Genomic DNA, 22126 nt, shown 5'->3' with positions numbered 1-22126 from the left:
AAGAAGAGGGAGTCAAGCTATTCTCCAAAGTACCTGAAAGCAGGACAAGAAGCAACGGATGGAAACTAGTCAAGGAGAGAAGCAACCTAGAACTAAGGAGAAACTTCCTGACAGTTAGAACAATTAACCAGTGGAACAACCTGCCTCCAGAAGTGGTGAATGCTCCAACACTGGAAGTTTTTAAGAAGAGACTGGACAGCCATTTGTCCAAAATGGTATAGGGTTTCCTGCCTGAGCAGGGGGTTAGACTAGATGACCTCCAATGTCCCTTCCAACATTATTATTATTATTATTATTATTATTATTATTATTATTATTATTATTATTATTATTATTATTATTATTATTATTATTATTATTATTATTACCTATACCAGGGGTAGGCAACCTTGGGTCTTTTATGACTCGTGGACTTCAACTCCCTGAATTCTGTGAGTTGAAGTCCATGAGTCATAAAAGAGCCAAGGTTGCCTACCCCTGACCTATACTATCTTAGACAAGTGACTGTCCAGTCTTTGTATATAGACTAATAAATACTAAGTAAGCAATATTAATGAACCTATCAAATACATATAGGCAAATAATATACATTTCCCTAAATCTGTAAATATATATATATATATATATATATATATATATATATATATATATATATATATATATATATATATATATATTTGTGTGTGTATGTATATGTATATGTATATATACACACACACATATACGTACAATAGTGAACACAGTTCTTATTATCTGTGAAATTTGAATCTTTATAAAAAAATAATTAACCTTTAAGATTTAACTGTCAAGATAGTTTGAATAGATGTTGAATTTAAGAATTTGCAGTATCCTATAAAAGAGAAAGGGGAAAAGAAAGATTATCTCTAATTCTCTACATTCCAGACAAATCTTCTGATCTCATATGGAGAATGATGGATATACGCCTGCCTTAATGTAGTTTTGTAGAAAACTGTATTAGTGCAGTTAATTAAAACAGTTTTACAGAAAACATGTTATTAAAATTAGAAAAGAGATGATAATGCATGAGTGAAATGGTCCAAAAGCTCCTTTTATTGCTTTATTGCCTTTGGAGAAAGATTGTCAAAAATACTAAAATATGCACCCGTCCCTGCTATTCTATGCAGCTTTTATAATCTCCTTTGTAAAATAAGTTAAATGCCAAAGCAGATGGGCTTTTAAGCAGATTCACCTTTTGAATTTGCTCTGCGAAATAATGTAAGGCACTGATAAAATATATTCTCATTAGAAATTGCTAATTCTCCTTTTAATAAAACAGTCTCTCTCCAGTAAAGGTGAACTGTATTTTCTTGTATATTTCTTTTATAGGTCATAAAATGCACTGGGAGAGAAAAAACAAAAGGAATATGATTCTTAATGAACAATGTTTTTCAAAGAACTCAATTATGTTGCTTTTATTACAGTGGAAAAGTAGAAAAAAGGAATTGGGAATTTTAGAACATTGAATGGCAAGTTAAAAGTGACTCAGATAAGGTGCAGCACCTAAAAAAACGGGCTGGGATTTTTCTGATGATTCTATCTATCTATCTATCTATCTATCTATCTATCTATCTATCTATCTATCTATCTATCTATCTATCTATCTATCTATCTATCTATCTATCTATCTATCTATCTAATCTATCTATCTATCTATCTATCTATCTATCATCTATCTATCTATCTATCTATCTATCTATCTATCTATCTATCTATCTATCTATCTATCTATCTATCTATCTATCTATCTATCTATCTATCTATCCTGTTAGACTCCTGATTCGAAAATGGATTTGTTGTGAGCGAAAAGTCTACTTCAGGCTTCATGATTTAAAACAGGAGAGGGACTGCTGATGTAGCTTTGGGGAAGGAGTTGCATAGAAGCTTTTCCTTTCTAATTTTTCTCAAGTGCAGCTGTGTGTATTTGCATGCTGGCCCACTGCTTGCACGCTCGCCTGCTGCTTGTGCAAGCCGGTTCTAAACTGGCTAGGACCTGGTACCAGGCTGCAGCCTGGGAGGTGGAGACCCCTGTTTTAGTGGCTTGCCTTGTCAGTGTTGGTGGGAGTGGTGTTAGAAGTTCTTTATTTGGCTTGTTTGGGCAGCTCCTCGATTGGAGTATTGTTTATTGTTGGTCTGATGTTAATCTTGGAGTTAATCTATGCTCATCTGATCGCTGATGGGGAGGTGTTTTGGTCTTTTTGTTCCCTTTTTGGCTTGTTGATTGTCTGTTTCTTCATTCAGTAGCCCCAGTAATATTCTACAATTGCTTCATGGATGCAGTACATGTTAGTCTCTCCTATACGTTTAGTTTTATATTTTAATAACAATTAGTTTCATATTTTTAATAATGACTTTTTAAATATATTTATTTACTTTTACAAATTTTATTGATTTTCTAATATTACATTCACATACTTGAAAAGCAACATGGTGGCTGAGTAGTAGTAATTCAGTTACATACAGATATCATTGAGGCCTTTGAACTGTGGTGCTGGAGAAGACTCCTGCGAGTCCCTTGGACTGCAAGGCAATCAAACCGGTCAGTCCTAGAGGAGATCAGCTCTGACTGTTCTTTAGAAGGCCAGATCCTGAAGCTGAAACTCAAATACTTTGGCCACCTGATAAGAAGGAAGGACTCACTGGAGAAGAGCCTAATGCTGGGAAAGATTGAGGGCAATAGAAGAAGGGGACGACAGAGAATGAGGTGGCTGGATGGAGTCACTGAAACAGTAGGCGTGAGCTTAAATGGACTCCAGAAGATGGTAGAGGACAGGAAGGCCTGGAGGAACGTTGTGCATAGGGTCGCGATGGGTCGGACACGACTTCGCAGCTAACAACAACATCATTAGAACAGATTTCAGATTGCTACTGTATACATTTCCTCTCTTTTTCCCTTCATATATACTGTCTATTTGTAAATTGAAAGACAGGTTTTATCCTATCAATCACATAGAAAATAACTTTCTTACATATATCCATAGTTTTTAGTTTACACATATTCTAGTTGTTTTAACATACAATCTTTTAGACAATCAATGACCTAATAGATTTTTCAGTTTCAATTTCCACTAACATTTAGATTTAACGTTTGATATTTTGATATTTGATATTCACAGTTACTAATATTGAGCAAGGTACCACCTATACTATACCTGTGCATTTGATTTTTCCTTAATCTAGCCCTGTAGAACCTTACTTTTTTCACCATTGAATTTCATTTTGTTAGATAGCGCCCAGTGTTCGAGTCTGTCCAGATCTTCCTGTTTACAGTTGTCATCATTGTTGTGCTGTATTTTTGTAAAGATAAAGTTATTTCTTATATAGAGAGCAACTCCACCTCCTCTTTTGGAAAATAAAAAATAAAAAATCTTTCAGTCCACATGCTTTGAGAAGTAAGGTTCCAATTGGGATTTAGTTACTTTTTCAATGTTGAAAATGCCCCTGGGTATTTAGTCGCCACTCTTTCTGGAGGGAGGGCTAAAGTCCCCTTCCCTCACCACAGGGGGGAGAATGCTTAGCAGCTTAAGGAGCTACAGAAAGTAATTGCAATACAATACGATACGATAATTTTTATTGTCATTGTCCCATACAGAACAACAAAATTGAAAAAATCCATATCAACCCCACAAAACCCAACAAAAACAACAAAATACATATCAACATACCACCCACCCCACATATACACATTTAACCCCTAAAAACACTCTGACACTCTAAAAACTAAATACAGAAGTTCTCTCAGAAACTGCATTCTGCTGCATTCAAAGCCAAAACCGCTTTTGGATAAAAACTATTTCTCAAGCGGCTGGTCCTGGTCTTTATGACCCTATACCTCCTTCTAGAAGGCAGAAGCTGAAAGAGATCATTTCCGGGGTGTGTGCAATCCTGCACAATCTCCACAGCTTTCTTATAACACCTGGAGGCATAGACTTGATCTAAAGTAGGAAGAGTACGCCCAATTATTCTCTCCGCAGTCTTTACGACCCTGGACAGCATTGTTTTTCCCCTAACTGTACAACTCCCAAACCACACACACAGACCATAGGTTAACACGCTCTTTATGGTACAGTGGTAGAATGCCAACAACAGGTCCTTTGAGAGATTATGCTTCCTGAGAATTCTCAAGAAGTATAACCTCTGCTGTGCTCTCTTCATCACAACTTTGGTGTTTGCTCCCCATGTCAGATCATCTTTTAACTCCATTCCCAGAAATCGAAACATAATTAGGGTGTAAAAGAGGTAGATCTCACCCAGTCTCTGCTTTAAGAATTGCTTGGTGGAAAATGTGACTTCGGCTGTTCACAGCCTAGGGATGAGCCATAATGGCCTGTCCTTTCGTCCACCGGTTTGGAGGGATCGCCAGGTCTAATGGGAGAGTTACGGTTCTCCCACGATCCAGCGAGCACCCCTCCTTGCTGGTCACCTCTTCGGGGCGACTTTCGGCCCTTTTCAGGGGCCCCCAGCAATGTTAAACTTTACAGGGGAGAGAGAGCAAGTCTCCCAGCCATCCATAGCGGCTGTGTGGCAAACCAGAAGCCCTACATTTTAAATATATTGTTTACTTCATTGTTGTATTCCACCCAGAGTCATGTTTTTGTGAGCTGGGCAGCCATATAAATTTGATGAATAAATAAAGTGTGCTTTTATCTTCATAGCTTAATCTAGCCCTGTAGCTTATTTCACAGAAGGCACCTTTGTCATTGAAAGCACCATCTACTGATCTGAATAACTGCCCATTCGCAGCTCCATTTAAAGAGAAAGAAAGTAACATAAAATAAAAGCCTTTGAATCAGAAGAAAACACAAAATGAAGCACCCAGGTTATTCTGAGTATCTTCTGAATTTAGGAACTCATGTTGAATTCTAAGGTTTATACTACAGGCTTTGACATAAATCTACTCCTGGTTATGTGTTTTCTGTAAGTGGTGAATAGAACTGTAATGTGCTTTATGTTACACTGTCCTTGAAAGTACAACTCCCAGGAATAGCTCACAGAGATCTGAAAACATCAGGGTTGAAAAGCTGTAATTTTTTCCAGCCAAATTCAAGATACTGGTAAGTGTAGGATCCAGGGAGAAGCTGAAACACTAGTTTGCTTCTAAGTATATTTGTTTGTTTATGTTTATGTTTATTGGACTTATATACCACCCTTCTCCCGTAGGACTCAGGGCGGTTCACAAGGTATTTAAAATAACAATACAAATACAAAAGTTAAGAACAATTAAAATAATTAAATTTAGTTCTTGAATAAAGTATAAAACCCCTGTTAAACTCCAATTAAAACCCAATTAAAATAAAATTAAAATTAAAATTCTCAGTCCTGGCTGGAAAGCTCAAAGAGCCAGGCCTTCAGGTCCCGACGGAATGAACGAAGGTCAGGGGCAGTCCTGAGCTCTATGGGCAGCTGGTTCCAAAGGGCAGGCGCACCCACAGAGAAGGCCCTCCCCCTGAGTGTTACCTGCTGGCCATCTTTTGCCGGCAGCACCCTGAGGAGGCCCTCCCTGTGGGAACGCACAGGACGAAGGGAGATTGATGCCGGCAGCAGGTGTTCCCTCAGATATCCCAGACCCAAGCCATTTAGGGCTTTATAGGTCATCACCAGCACCTTGAATCTCACCCAGAGGGCAACCGGAAGCCAATGCAGCTCGCGGAGTAGAGGTGTTACATGGGAGTATTGGGAAACGCCCATCACAACTCACGCGGCCGCATTCTGCACCAGCTGAAGCCTCCGAGTGGTTCTCAAGGGCAGCCCCATGTAGAGAGCGTTGCAGTAGTCCAAACGGGAGGTCACGAGCGCATGAGTGACTGTGCATAGGGCATCTTGGTCCAGATAGGGCCGCAACTTGCGCACCAGGCGAACCTGGGCAAAGGCCCCCCTGGTCACAGCTCCTATATAATCTTCAAAACTGAGCCGCGAATCCAGGAGGACACCCAAGTTGCGAGCCCTATCAATGGGCGGGGTAATACCTCACCCCCCATCATTAAAGGTGGAATGGACTGGTTAACCCGAGATGCTGGTACACACAGCCACTCAGTCTTGGCAGGATTGAGACAAAGTCTGTTTCTCCCCATCCAGACCCGGACCGCCTCCAGGCAACGGGACATCACAGTGAGGGCATCGCTGGGTTGGTTCGGGGTGGAGAAAAAAAATATTCTGAGATTTAAAGAAGGCTTCTTTTTCACTACAGTTCCCTCTATATCAGGGGTGTCAAACTCGCAACGTCATGTTACATGTTGCAACGTATCGCGACTTTTTTGCCATTGCAGGCAATGGGGTAGGTGCAGTTTCGCTATGATGCATCCGGCCTGTGGGCTGGCAGTTGGACACCCCTGCTGTATATAATGACATATTAGAACATATGTATCTATAGGGACATGAATGGGCAATATCTTCCTGTTAGAAATGCCTCAGATTTATTTAAGAGCTGGATGTATTCTTGAATCATTGACTACCAAGAGATGGTATCTGTATTTTCGGAGTTTAATACAGGGGTCTCCAACCTTGGCAAATTTACGACTGGTGGACTTCAACTCCCAGAATTCTTCAGCCTGGCTGAGGAATTCTGGGAGTTGAAGTCCACAAGTCGTAAAGTTGCCAAGGTTGGAGACCCCTGGTTTAATATGTTTAGGGTCTAATTAATCTGTTATCCATCCTGTTGATTGAGATTTATTGTTTTAATCTTGATGAGTTAGCTTGTTATATGAAGGATGGGATACGTTCCCAAATAGTTAAAAGCATGTACTGTAACTCTTCCTTGCTTCATAAGACCTGAGACATTTGCTACCTATGTTAAGTTTTTTGTTGCTATTTTTAATGTATTGCAAGCCAAATGTTTCAGAAATCTGGTAGTAAATTTTTGTTTATTTTTTTTTCAGCAATGCAGGTAGATTTCATAGAGAAATAATATGTTTCCATCTGTGAAGATGACTGAAGGGGCCTCAGAAGAACGATTTAGGCTATTCAGTTCAAACCATATTTTCAGAAGTTACTACAGGACTAGTATATTGCAAAAACTAATTCTATTTTGCTGATGACTGGTAACATACTTTCGATCACCAAGGTTCTCTGTAGAAATTTCATATCATCTTAGTGTTTACTGCAGCTCTCAGAGTTGTATAAAATTATAATTGACTTGTGGTTCCAAATTGCCTAATATTAATCAGTTTGAAATTGATCGCAAGTCTCTTTGTTACTTAAAGAATGTGGCATTACAAATGAACTGTATGCACATTTATTCCAGCCTTTAAATCCATATGTCCAGTTTTAGAAAAATGAAATTAAATGCTGCATTTCTCTAAAGAAACTCAGCAAATGACAGCATAAATATCCTGTTAATCAGTATTTTACTTGCCATCTCGAGGAACTATAAATTACTTGCGTATTTTTTTTTTACATGGCTCTGGCAACTATTAATATACGCACAGTAACTTGTAAAACAGGTGGTTATTATTCTGCCTATATTAATTCTTTCATACTAATGATTTATTTTTCATTTTCTCCAGGCTATAGACCTGAAGTTAACTGGAATTGATTTATAAGTGAGGAATCTGTATTAAATGGATGTTCTCTTCATCTTGCTACAGTGGAAAACTGAATTGTCAATTGAACGTAGCCTGATAAATAGGACTCTGAAGATGCTATATCAGCAAGAATGAAATCACTGGAAGATACCTTACAAAGAGCCTTTTGGGTATTCTCAGACTTATTTGATTTTGGATTTTTCTGATTCTTGTGAGGGGGAAAACCCTCCTTTCTGCCTTGCTGGATACAAATTCACATTGTTTTAACCATAGATGTACAACTGATGTGGGACCATGGCTTTTCCAATATCTGTATGGCTGAACTGTGTGTGGAGAGCAACACAAGCTCATTTGTTGCACATGGGATTGGATGTCACATTTACTTTTTGCATTCTTGGGTTCTTGATTCACACAGCTGCAGTGTCATCCCAAAAGTTGGATGATCTTGACCCCGTGGTGACCACCAATTTTGGAAAGCTGAGGGGGATGAAGAAGGAATTGAACAATGAAATTTTGGGGCCAGTGATCGAGTTTCTTGGAGTTCCTTACGCTGCCCCACCTATTGGGGAACACCGATTTCAACCTCCTGAGCCACCTTCTCCCTGGCCGGACATCAAAAATGCAACACAATTTGCACCAGTATGTCCTCAAAACATCATTGAGGGCAGGTTACCGGAAGTCATGCTCCCTGTTTGGTTTACTAATAACTTGGATATAGTTTCTACTTTCGTACAAGATCAGAATGAAGACTGCCTCTATTTGAATATATATGTCCCAACTGAAGATGGTGAGTTATTTATTTAAGGAGCAGGGGAAACTTTTGTTTACTTTTCTGTTTGATATTTCTTTAAACAACGAAACCATGTGTACTGGTAGCCAGCACGGCTTTTTCTGTCTGCATGCAAATTTCTTTCCCTCGTTGTTTTTTTTTAACCTGTGTGCATGTGGCTTTTTCTATGTATGCATCAGTTCTTAGCCAATGCTGTCCTTTTTTTTCTTAGTCCAGACTCCTTTTCAGCACGTTTATCCTTAGGTCAAAGTTGGTACCTAATTCTCATTCCCATCGACTCCTGAGAAAGATGCATCAACATCTTGATCCATTGCATGGATAGGCAAGGAGGAGATTCTTCTGCGCTCAAACAGTACATAAAAATAAGCAGGCCATATTGAAGCTAATGGTATTGCATGCTCCTGCCGTCTATCATGGAGCTCCATGTTATTTTCTAGTATTCTATTCATTTTTCAGTCAAAAGAATATCCAAGGAATGTGCCAGAAAACCCGGCAAGAAAATTTGTAGAAAAGGAGGTATGTATAAAAGTGGACACAAACGAAACCTGGGTTGAAAAAAAAACACAAACACCTGAATTGTTCAAACCATAGGGAGGAACGTCAGCAAAGCACATCTTAAAAGAAAATTAGGTGGTTGCTGTTGATGGTGGTGGTACAGAAAGAAGAAATTGTTTGTAATTAATAGGGTTGGAAACCAGCGAAATAGGACAAATGTTTTAAAAACAAGAGAATTAAACAAACATTCCTTTCCCTTTCTGAAGCATTAATGCACAGTGGATTGGAGAGTTGTTTGCATATTCATCCAATAAAGAAGTGGAGTTCAGTGGTAATGCATGTTTTTCATGTCTAGAGCCAGTGACTGAGTAGAGAGTTTAATGAACTGAAGCCTTTATAGCCTTGACTCCCTTGAGTGCAACAGAGACAATTTTTGTAGTTGCTGTGTAAAATTACTCTCTTTCCCTCCCTGCTATTTGATTAAAAGACAGAATGCTGTTTCCAGAGAGAATTATAGTTACTTTCTCCTGGCAGAAGAAAAAGTATGGATTGTGCAGTAATTACTTTGTTTATCAGGTTTATTGTTTCATATCATTTGGACCAAAACAGTTTTGTACATGACACTTCATATTGGATTTATACTTCTAGTAATATGCAGTTTTCTTTTGGATATCACAGATGGAGATATATTGGAGTATCATCAATTGACAAATGTTTTCAGATTAGGTTGTTGTTGTTGTTTTGAGGACTTATAGTGAAGATTTTGAATTTGTTGTCCCTTGTATTTTCTATTTTGTTTAGCTTTGCTGTCCTAAGTGACTGTTTACCAAAACAAAGTATTCTGGTAATCAGTTAGAAACCTGAGTATTCAATTAAAACTTGGTGACAACAGTACATTCTTCAACTATCTCCAATATAATTATAACTTTGACAAGGTAGTCATTCACATAAGTTGCTATTTTGTGATTGTTTTCTTTCTTTGCTTTGCAAATCTAGTTAGTGAAAAAAATGATGTCTTTCAATTTTATTTCTCAAATCAATGGTTCTGGAAACACCCATAGCTTTTGCTACTTTAAATTTCGTGAATATTAAAAATGGAAACGACATTTGAGTTGAACTGAAAGTTCATGAGTTTTCCATTTGTATTGATACAGTTTAGGTGATTGGTTTATGAAGCTGTGAATAACTCTGAAAGAAAATAGTATTCCTTAATTCGTCTTTATCATGAATTGCCTTCAGTAAGAAAATTCTGGTTTATATTAATCATATTGCTTGTTTTGTAGTTTGTTAACCACCACTAAGCTAAAGTTTGAAGTGAGACATAACGGTACCTAATACTACAATTAGTTAATGATAGTACACTATCCAAGGAAGATGAATACATAGATTCATTACTTCATAAGCCATAGCTTCTAACACCTTAAATAATTTTCCAAATTGATTCCTTTTTTACATGTTTGAAAAGTATGTCAGTAAATTTTACTTTGTGCATAAGGTGGAGAAATCTGAAGCAAGTTAGAGATGAACAATGTAGAATATAGCTACATAGTCATCTCATTAAAAACAATTATAAGCATGTTCAAAGCTGGTCAGGCGCCATAATATGTTCTGCATTGTGTAACATTTGAAAGTGCTGTTCCAACATTAAGAGCTAAAAGTGTTTGCTTGTTTACTAATTAAAATTAAACATTATTTATTCTATTTATTTATTTTATTTTAATCCCATTTATATCCCGCCCTTCTCCGAAGACTCAGGGCGGCTTACAATTTAAAGCACAAATCAATGTGCTTAGCAATAGCCTTCATTCTATGTATATGCCTGCTTATTAGGGTTTTCGGCTCCATCTCAAGCGGCATTATTACTTTATTAAGTCAGCTTATTGCCCCCAACAATCTGGGTCCTCATTTTACCTACCTTGGAAGGATGGAAGGCTGAGTCAACCTTGAGCCTGGTGGGATGCAAACCTGCACTAATTGCAGGCAGCTGGTGTTACTTAAGGAGGCATTAGCCCACTGCTCCACCAAGACTCAGTATAACAATGATGTAAGATTAATACAATTACCTTTGGATTGTACACTTAAAAAATTTGTAGAGAACAGAAGGGAAAAATATTCCATATTTGATTCAAAGACCCTTCCTGCTCTCTGCTTTAAAATTGTTCTTCTGTTAAGAAAGTAAAAAAATGGATCTAGAAACGAGAATGGAAATTGATTATTCCCCTCATTCTTTCAGCATTGCTACAGTTACTAGACCATATCTTAATTTGCACTTTCTTTCTTAACTAGTAGAGTCTATAGAGAGCTATATCACATACAATATACCTATTACTTGAATTAGCCTATTTTCTAGATTTGTACAGTACATTGAATCATAAACTAACTAAACAGGCCGGGCTTTGCAATGAGCTGAGTCATAAAAACAAGCTGTGGTTAAAACTTTTGAAGAGATTAGCAAGTTTATCTAAATTCTGTGCAATGTTTAACAATTTAAACAATTGTGTAAACCAGCTGTTCTGCTATCCTTATCCTGAATTAGACATATTCCTTTGTTTCCAACTCTTCTTTAGAAGCCTGATTAGAATCCCTTGGATATGGATTCCCAGAGGGTAGAGGGTGCATTTCATAGGAGTAAGATGGAACTCAGTCAAGACATTATGTGTGAGAGAAAGAAGGTGAAAGCAGACCCTCCCCAACAGTTCACAGAGTGTATTGTAGTTGCAGATAATAGAAACTTCAGTCTGTAACACTGATCTCAGGTCCCAAAACAAGAGCAACATGTGACGATTCTTCTAAACTGGGTTATTATTATTATTATTAGTTGAATTTATATACCGCTCTATTCCCGAAGGACTCAGGGCGGTTCACAGGGCAGTTAAAACAGTACAAAAAAGAGAATAAAATGAAATTAAATTAGTACAAGCCCACAATTAATAATAACAGGAAAAATTAAAATTTTAAATTTAATTTAATTTAATTAAAATAATTTAAAATTTAAAATCCCTCAGTCCAGGCCAGACAATTCAAACAACCAGGTTTTTAAGTCCCGGCGAAACGAGCGAAGGTCAGGGGCAGTCTGAAGCTCCATTATTGTTTCACATTTATACACATAAATAGATTGCCGGCGGATAACACCCAGGGGGAGGGCCTTCTCAGTGGGTGCGCCTGTCCTCTGGAACCAGCTGCCCGTGGAGCTTAGGACTGCCCCCGACCTTCATTCATTTTGCCGGGACCTGAAGACCTGGCTCTTTGAACTTTCCGGCCCAGGCTGAGAATTTTAATTGGGGTTTTTATTTTTAGGGATTGATTTAATCTTTTTAAATTGTTTTTAACTTTTGTATCGATCTTTGTTTTAAATACCCTGTAAACTGCCCTGAGTCCTTCAGGAAAGGGCAGTATATAAATCCAATTAAATAAATAAATAAATAAATAAATAAATAAATAAATAAATAAATAAATAAATAAATAAATAAACTTGCCTCAGAATCTACCTCCTTTCTCCATACCACACATACAGATCCTCAATGTGCAGGGAATACTGATGTCAAGGTTCCAACTGATGAACCCAACCAAGTAAACACTTTCGAGGCTTTCCAAACTCTTAATGTAAAACTTTATTGAGTACAGCATTTCGGCACACATGCAAGGAAAACCAGCTCTGGCAAATCCCCAATCCTATATACGGTAGTAAAAATATAGAATTCCCCTCCCCCTTCTTGATCAGGTCACATTGCCCAATTAGGTGGAAAAATATTGTTATGAGAAAGTGTCTTTGGGTCTGGCCAGACACCTGGTAAACTGTCCTTGGTTCTCATGATCTGCTTTCTTGATCTTTTGAAGTCTGCATTCCAATCCCTTTCCCTTCACCCAAGTTCATTGGCAAGCTGAGAAGCAATAATTGTCAGACCATCAAAACTTTGCTTCAGACTTGACAACTGACTGAATTGAAATCCTTTTCCTGAAGACAGGAACTCTCCATGTTGCTACAAACACTGATTGACTTTACATATAGAATTAATATGTATACGGTTGATATACAGGCACATTAGAGGGTGAGATGAGCCCATACTGTCTTGGATGAACTCTTAGTCAGATCTGGAAACTCCTCTGTGGGAAAATGTCACCATTCAGATATGGGGGAACCTATGGGCAGATGTCACTAGAGCCCTCTCTCTGGTTTAAAACAGTGGTACTAAAGGTCTGCTGGTATCTGTGGCAAAAAGTCCAAATGATAAATGACATTTCAGTTATTCCAGAATCTCCCACTTCCATTACATTATGTGGTGTTCTATTATGCTGCCAAAATGGAGGAACTATCTTAGTAGCTTACAGTGACCATACATTCTTTAATATAAAGGACAATCTTTTATTTCACAAAGCTTCTCCTTTCAATTTATTTGTGCTTCAAATAAATGTGCTCATTTTGTCCTTTTCAGGTGGTCCTCAACCACCATTCATCTGAAATTTCCTGTTGCTAAGTGAGACAGTTAAGTAAATTTTGCCCCATTTATGACCTTTCTTGCCACAGTTGTTAAGTGAATTACTGCAGTTGTTAAGTTAGTAACACAGTGGTTAAATGAATCTGGCTTCCCCATTCTTTGCTTGTCAAAAGATGATCACATGATCCCAGGACATGACAACTGTCACAGATATGAGTCAGATGCCAAGCATCTGAATTCTGATCATGTGACCAAAAGGATGTTGCAATGGTCGTAAGTGTGAAAAACGGTCATAAGTCACTTTTTTCAGTGCTGTTACAAATTCAAACAGTCACTAAATAAACTTCTGTACGTTGAGAGCCACCTGTATTTTGATCATTTAACTTTTATTGTATAAATGGTACCACATAATGCAGTCTTTCACATTCATGTGAAAAATAGAGAAATTTAATCTTTTTTTAAAAAAAATTTTTTTACATATTCTATTTTATCTTCGACACCACATTTTATTAGAATGTGCGTTTTTGTAACATTTTTCTTGGCTTTGCTCTTGAATTAAGATTTTTTAAAATTCTTTTATTCTTATGAACTCTTTCAAATTTGACCTTTTTCAGAGTTGTCTTTTATTTTTTTCTAAGAAAAATGATTACAGTAAACTAGCCAATAAGAGAAACTATTATTCTATAACATTTGATATGTGGTCAGCCAGCCATTATCTTATATAGTTTTTTTAAATTAGTTTGTGCTGGTTTTATTTCTATGGTATGCTAGATGATAGCTTAATGTTAAAAATATTGCATTCTTGAGAATAACTCTGGTGTCAGAGTTACACTTTTAGTATGATAATATCCTATTATGCTGCTTCGTTTTTCCACTTGAAATGTTTTTGCTCCAGGATTATAGCTCTGTACTTTCTATTTGTCTATCTGATTACTCTGTGTTGGTCATTGACTGAATCAAGGTTAGTAGACTTAAGCATTTCCTACCACCCCAGGTTTTATTTAAGGTCCATGACAATTCGCCACAGCCAACTCGTCACGGCCCACTCACTGCAAGGCAAGAGTTACACTAATATCAAAAGAATGGTGGAATAGAATCATCAAAGAAAGGATGCAAAATGAGGGATAGAATGAAATGTGAATGACAAAAATTAAAATAATTTCAAGGTTGACTCAGACTTCCATCCTTCCGAGGTAGGTAAAATGAGGACCCAGATTGTTGGGGGCAATAAGCTGACTTTGTAATAATGCCGCTTGGGGGGGAAGCGAAAGCCCTAATAATAAGCAGGCATATACATAGAATGAAGGCTATTGCTAAGCACATTGATTTGTGCTTTAAATTGTAAGCCGCCCTGAGTCTTCGGAGAAGGGAGGGATATAAATGGGATTTAAATAAATAAATAGATAGATAGATAGATAGATAGATAGATAGATAGATAGATAGATAGATAGATTGATTGATTGATTGATTTGTTAAATTGTCCTGCAGCGAGTTCGGCTGTGATTGAGTTGGCCACAGTGGTTTGGCTGTGGTGAGTTGTCCCATTCTGTTTGCTATTACTTGATGGCTGGCTATTTGGTATCACATTTGCAGATGCAGCAAAATATTAATAACAGCTTTGTAAATATTTTTTTAAAAAAAATTAAGACTGGGAACAAGAGAAGGAAGTGGGTTTTTTCCCTATTTTCATCTGTATCCCCTAATTGGCCTCGGTCCTAACCTAACTGAATAGGTTAGGATTGAGAATACTGTTAGGCTTCCCATCACTTCCAGTAACAGCCCAGTATCTATGGAGATTCACAGTCATCCAGGTCATAGTTATCCCAAAGATGCTTTTTCACAAGGCAACTGGATGTTTCGCTTCTCATCCAAGAAGCTTCTTCAGCTGGGACTGGATCAAACTCCATTCCACACCATCCAGTCCGAGCTGAAGAAGCTTCTTGGATGACAAGTGAAATGTCATCAAAGAAAAAACAAGGAAGTCCAGTTACCTCATGAAAAAGCATCTTGGGGATAACAGCCCAATATCCTTAGATGACTTTCTGCAGCTCTCTGTAGATTCAGAGATGGAGTTTTTTTTTGGATGCCTCTTAACATTCTGTACTTTTATGCTGAACAGTGGAGCCCTAACACCGGAGGGTTTTAAGAAGAAATGGTATAGGGCAGGGGTAGGCAACCTCGGCTCTTTTATTTATTTATTTATTTATTTATTTATTTATTTATTTATTTATTTATTTATTTATTTATTTATTTATTTATTTTATTTTATTTTATTTCTATACCGCCCTTCTCCCGAAGGACTCAGGGCGGTGTACAGGGCAATAAAATGCAATAAAAATACAATATACAAAAAATAAAATGAGAATTAAATAGAATAGCCCAATTGCAGTAAAAAGTTAATTAAAATTACAATTAAAATACCCCAAGCCCATCAGACCAGGCTGGCTTGTTCAAATAGGTGAGTTTTCAGGTCACGGCGGAAAGAGCGAAGGTCAGGAGCCATCCAGAGCTCAACCGGTAAATGACTTTTATGACTCATGGACTTCAACTCCCAGAATTCCTGAGTCAGGGAGTTGAAGTCCATGAGTCATAAAAGAGCCAAGGTTGCCTACCCCTGGTATAGGGCTTCCTGCTTGAGCAGGGAGCTGGACTAGACTTCCAAAGTCCCTTCCAAGTCTGTTCTTCTTTACATCAATCTGTCCTGATAATACTGTGCATTTCATGTTGCCACAGCTTTAACTTCTAACACATGGCATAATTAGATATGTGATCCTCTCACTGGGTTTCTAAGATAGACTTAAGGAGAACCTCACATGGTAAGACTGATTGCAGCAGTTATTGGTTGTAATGGAAGCATTAGTTGCAATCTTGTAAAAGATAAGTGTATGGCTTCATCTGTTCAATGGACTGAAGAGCTGATTGCATTTGCCACTTATGAGCAGATTGTTTATTGATGTAGATTTTGTATAGACAAGTGCAAGCAGTCCTTGACTAATGACTAAATTTGTGATCAGAATTTCTGTTATTAAGCAAGACAGTTAGGTTTTTCTTGTATTTCTTTTACTTTGTTTTAATTAAAGCACTCTTTGTGCGCTCTTTCTTGGACAATGTATATTTTACCATAAGTATTATTTTTGTGTGTGCGTGTTTTGCCCTTTTTCCCTTTTTTTAGCATTTAATGCAATGAAAATAAATTTTAAAAACTGCAGCCTTGTAGGTAGGTACCCTGCAGCTGCTCTTGGCCCGCCTTCAGCCTAGCATAAGCTGCTTTAGACTCATGAATAAAAATGTTTAGAGAAAGTTGTGGCCACCCTGAGGTTTTCTGATGGTATTAATACATTTTAAAATGCCATATTCTTATAAATATGGCCAGCTGTAGCTTCAGAGGCACTGGTCTTAACTGAGCTCTGGCTGGTTCTGCAAGGATAATAAGTTCAATTTATTTCTAGGAGACTTAATTTTCCTGCAGTCCTTTCTTTGTGTGCGGGATTATGAAAATGCCATTTATTGCCTTTGAGGTTTGCAGATGACCAGAACAATGTGTGTTGAGGGAAATCAGGAGACTCTTTGGAACAATACCCACCTTGCCTCATTCCGTCCACTTTGTACAAAAATGACTGCAGCAATTTACGTGCCTCAACTAATGTGCATTGCAGCCGCGTTTGGTGTTCTGCTGTTTATCAAGCATGTGTAATTAGCTGAGTGACTTTTGCCTCCTATTACTAAGTATTGATTTCACATAGTCATAAATAAAGAGGTGAGGTTTTATCATTTTTCAAGTGATAAAAGCCAATCACATTTTAATGCCCCAAAGCATCAGGGATATCCGCAAGTTGATAAAAGAGATATCTATAGTTGTAAAGGTAAAGGTAAAGGTAAAGGTTCCCCAGCACATGCGTGCTAGTCGTTTTCGATTCTAGGGGCCGTTGCTCATCTCCGTTTCAAAGCCGAAGAGCCAGCGCTTGTCCGAGGACGTCTCCGTGGTCATGTGGCCGGCATGACTAGATGCCAAAGGTGCACGGAACGCTGTTACCTTCCCACCGTAGTGGTCCCTATTTTTCTACTTGCGTTTTTACGTGCTTTCGAACTGCTAGGTTGGCAGAAGCTGGGATGAGTAACAGGCGCTCACTCTGCTACACGGCACTCGGGATTCGACCTGCCAAACTGCCGACCTTCTGATCGACAAGCTCAGCGTCCTAACCCACTGAGCCAAATTAACTGCTTTAATCAAAGAAAGAACAAATCCAATTTTGTTTCTACTTGGAAACTCCTTTTAGAATTTGTGCTTGAGACAGAAAAAAGTGAAATTGGTCAGCCATTTGTCTGAAATGGTATAGGGTTTCCTGCCTGAGCAAGGGGTTGGACTAGAAGACCTCCAAGGTCCCTTCCAACTATGTTATTCTGTTAAATTCTGATTTTGGGATTTGCTGATGTTAGTTGTTGTAGAAATGGCTGGTATATCCTAAGTATGCAAATGTAAAAAGTTGAGGCTGAAAACAGTTGGAAGTTAATTTTTCAATTCTCCTTTCCCACAATCTTTATTTTCACTTTATATTTTGATCAGTTTTACACACAAACATACACACAGAGTAATGTCTGTAGTTAAATACTGTAGTTGCTGAATTTGGACTGTAGAGCAATGAAGAAGTTTGACTTCAAAATGTTCTTCTAACTTTTTGAATCTATATAATGCTATGCTGAATATTTGCTAACTGGTCTTTGGTTCGTTGAGCTGTACGGGGAAATAAAGTGTGCTGTCTATTTTAAGGCTTAGCTAAGAATAATCACATTTATGGCATAATAGCATGAAATACCATCTTCATTCTGGTTTGGCTATGTTGCTTCACCTAGAATCCATTATGTGTTCTTTAATTAATGAAAAAAATAAAATAAAAGAAGAATAAAAAAAAATAAAAAATAAAAAATAAATAAAAGAACTGTAACTGGATTGTTGCTGTGATAAGTGTGAAACACGTTTCATCTTGGTTTTAGATGAGAGGATACATATGAAATTTCATTATTTCCAAGTAATTAATGCCTTATTCTTAAATGATGGCAGCTATTGGAGGTGTTTAGTTAGTGTACTCTATGTTGGCTCTTTCTACACTATATTCAATGATTCTTATGGAAGTAATATGTGCAGCAGCAACTGGCAGGAATTTTGTGCATGCATTATTATAACATGCATGCTTATATCAAAAGAAATTCACCCTGCTGTGCAAAAAGACAGATTATTGAAGAGGTTTATATGAGCATTGTACTATATGCTATAAACAGAAGGTCCGATGGAAATCCATTAAATACTTTATCACATTCATATTAGCCTGTTAATTAAGTGTGGACTGGATGGTATGACAATTAGCTGTTTTGTTTTGTTTTTTTGCTAGGTGTCAAGGCAGTGATCAGGTGCCCAGCAATTGGTTATTTTGGATCAAAAGACAATAAGCACATTAACGCATAATGGGATTTTAAGCTTTATTATTAACTCAAGGAAACAGATTTAAAAGCGTAACATAAAAAGCGTAACTACTAGGCAAATTGATACCAAAGTTGTCAGGAGCTCTTTAATAATGACAGCAGAGATGTCTAGGTGGCTAGTTTCCATAATACCCAATTCTAGATTCTATGCATCCTAACTTAAAGGGTAGTACTAGGGATTTTATTAAAATCTGGCACCATGACTTCTTGGGCCTGTTTCTGTGGTCATGAGATTGCAAGATCTGATTTTGACTTTGCATTGGGAATTGAAAATTTGAGATTTTCACAGATTTACAGCTATGTGAAGTTTCCCCACCCCCTTTTCTTTTATTCCATAAACCAGAGTAAAAAGACAAACAGGTTAGCTCAGAATGAGTTCCATATCTCTAGGCATTTTTTAACAAGACTGAGACATAAAAATATACCATTAAACTCCTTGGAATAACGATAGTCTTCTGCATTGCTACTGCACATAGCTACATTGCTGGCTCAGAAATCATAATCAAAGTTAAATTTAATCAGTATAGTTTCCCCCCCCCCAAACTTCATCTGGAAGAACCCAAAATGTGTGAAAATTAGTATTGAATTTAGGAATGGCTCTTTTTTACTTTCTCCCATGTGTGACATTCTGAATTGGATTCTGATAGATGCTGGCAGAGTAGATTGAGAAGCTGTGTTTTCACAACACACAACACACCTAATTTGTTTTCTTTACATTATTTTTGAATTTGTGTAATATGTTGAAGCATACTAATCAAACAGACTGAGTTTGTACATCAGTCCCCTCAAATTAATCAAGAACAATAGACACCAAATATACCATGATGTGTGAAAGCAACTACTAGGTCATTACCTGGCCTTAGGAAACGTGTTGTGTGAACTCATCCAATATTAATCTAAGGAGACCTGCTTTTCCAAGCTTGGAAACCTTGAGGCAATCACTTTCTCAAATTTCTGCACTGTTTTGTTATGATTATACAGTAAAAGGGAGAAGATACTTTAGTAGTTTTTGAAGGATAAGCAAAGTTACAATTGTAACTTCTGTTTGTATTGTCAGAAGAATAATTTGGGGTTCAAATATGAGCCGGGGTTGTGCAAGTATAAATAAAAATGAGATCCAGACAGCTATGGGGAAAGAAGAAATATTTATTCCTAAAGGCAAAACAGTTTGCTTTTAGGAGCAGGCTGCTAGAGACATGGGGTACAGTGGCAAATTTTTATAGGGGGAGCTTGTCCGGGGTGTGGAAGTGTCTCTGTGCTGAGGGACATGTGTGTGTGTTGTGTGTGTGTGTGTGTGTGTGTGTGTGTGTGTATGTGTTCTTGTGAACATACAGTTCTGCTGGTAATTTAATTAACTCTATTTGTGTTTGCAGACCTTATCCTTTGATATGTGGATTAGGTCTGGGCAACTTATTTTGGGGTTTGAGCAAGTTTGCTTATTTGATTAACTTGTAGACACTGATTCTGAGATCATTGTGGATTCTGTTAATATTTTAAGGGAAGATGGAAACAGTATAAAGAATAAAATATATTTGGATATAAAACTTTTCACAGTGTCTCATTGTGAATCTGATAGAAACCTGGGTTGTATTGCGTTATAGGAGAGGTACACGCCTGTTCTTGAACCATGTTGCAGTTGGCTTTGTGTGGTGAGCTCAGATTACATTCTCTGAAAAGGATGAAACTAGGACAAAGACAGTCTGTGTAGAACCACAATAAAAATACATCTAATTTTATGAACGTTTTAAATAGTTTGGTGACAGTATTGAACCAGATGCTTTAGGCAACCTATAAAGCAGAGGTCCCCAACTTTTTGGGTACGAGGGACCAGTTACACAGGGGTGTCAAACTGCTGGCCCATGGTCTGGACATGATAAGGAGCCTTGGTGGAGCAGTGGGCTAATGCCTCCTTAAGTAACACCAGCTGCCTGCAATTAGTGCAGGTTCGAGTCCCACCAGGCTCAAGGTTGACTCAGCCTTCCATCCTTCCGAGGTAGGTAAAATGAGGACCCAGATTGTTGGGGGCAATAAGCTGACTTTGTAATAATGCTGCTTGTGGGGGGCCAAAAGCCCTAATAAGCAGGCATATACATAGAATGAAGGCTATTGCTAAGCACATTGGTTTGTGCTTAAATTGTAAGCCGCCCTGAGTCTTCGAAGAAGGGCAGGGTATAAATGGGATTTAAAAAAAAAACATGTCATGATGAAACTGTGTCCACTGCATTGCTGGCAATGGGGAAAAAGCTCCGATACGTCACACGATGTCACGTGACATCACAAGTTTGACATGTCTGAGTTACATGGAGAGAGATTTTTCTGCATGGTTTTGTGTGTTGTCTGCATCCCACGGATGGGGCTTTGCTTGTTTGTCCAGACTGGTTGCTGGCATGCCACGGATTGGGGGTTGGGGACCCCTGCTCCAAAGCATGGTGCAGAGGAAAACTGCAGCTACCAAGTATGCATTCCTGGACCATAGAAACTTTAAACAATGAGCTAATGTCCTCACAGAGTTTTTGAAAACCTAAGTGGATCCCAATAAAGAGTTCCATCTGCATGTGTGGCTGGAGATTTTTCTATTTAAACCAGGTGTTATGTACTGTATTACTTTAGCTGCAGGAAAGTAGTAATAATGCAGTGTGTCTTTAGCATAAGCAAAGTTAGTGTTTGTGGTAATGTACACCAGTAGAGCATCCTTTTTTAATGTCCTCATTTAATGTCCAAAACCAGATGGCTTCATTCTGGTTTTCTTCCTTTTCTGTCTGATGGGATTGGTGCTCTGTTCCTTGCCGTCTTTTGCTGAAGATCCAAGAATAGACAGGCAATATTTTGTTGTTTGGCTGTCATGTAGACAATTCAAGTGTGTTAGTTTGATAGCATGGTTTAACGTCTTTAATATTAGGGCATTTAAATTCTTATTTATGTTACAGCTTCCTGTATAATTGGCTTGAGTTCATTCATTGTTTTAATGATGGATAAATTGAAACCGGGACGCGGTGGCTCAGTGGGTTAGGACGCTGAGCTTGTCGATCAGAAGGTCAGCAGTTTGGTGGGTCGAATCCCGAGTGCCGCGTAGCAGAGTGAGCGCCTGTTACTCATCCCAGCTTCTGCCAACCTAGCAGTTCGAAAGCACGTAAAAAATGCAAGTAGAAAAATAGGGACCACTACGGTGGGAAGGTAACAGCGTTCTGTGCGCCTTTGGCGTCTAGTCATGCCGGCCACATGACCACGGAGACGTCCTTGGACAAACACTGGCTCTTCGGCTTTGAAACGGAGATGAGCACCGGCCCCTAGAGTCAGAAACGACTAGCACGTATGTGCGGGGGAAACTTTACCTTTACCTAAATTGAAACCATAGCCAGCTGTTTTATATGAGTTAAGGCATTGCACTA

General features: G+C 38.0%; 1 protein-coding gene across 5 annotated transcripts in view; it reads left to right on the top strand.

The window, feature by feature from the left end:
* Nucleotides 1-7829: 7829 nt before the first annotated feature.
* Nucleotides 7830-22126, top strand: part of NLGN1 (neuroligin 1) — a gene marked incomplete at both ends in the record, with an annotated part of 512046 nt that continues 497749 nt past the window's right edge. For 2 of the 5 annotated variants that reach the window (XM_081329057.1, XM_081329056.1), the window contains one exon: nucleotides 7833-8325. In XM_081329057.1, the coding sequence (XP_081185183.1) occupies nucleotides 7833-8325 (493 nt within the window). Of the gene's footprint in view, nucleotides 8326-8784; nucleotides 8845-22126 lie in introns of all 5 variants that reach the window. The other 3 variants (XM_081329055.1, XM_081329058.1, XM_081329059.1) reach the window with 3 other exon arrangements.

This window comes from Vipera berus, assembly GCF_964194415.1.
Source record: "Vipera berus genome assembly, chromosome: 5".
NCBI classification, from domain to species: Eukaryota; Metazoa; Chordata; class Lepidosauria; order Squamata; family Viperidae; genus Vipera; species Vipera berus.
This window is presented reverse-complemented; position numbering and strand designations above follow the sequence as displayed.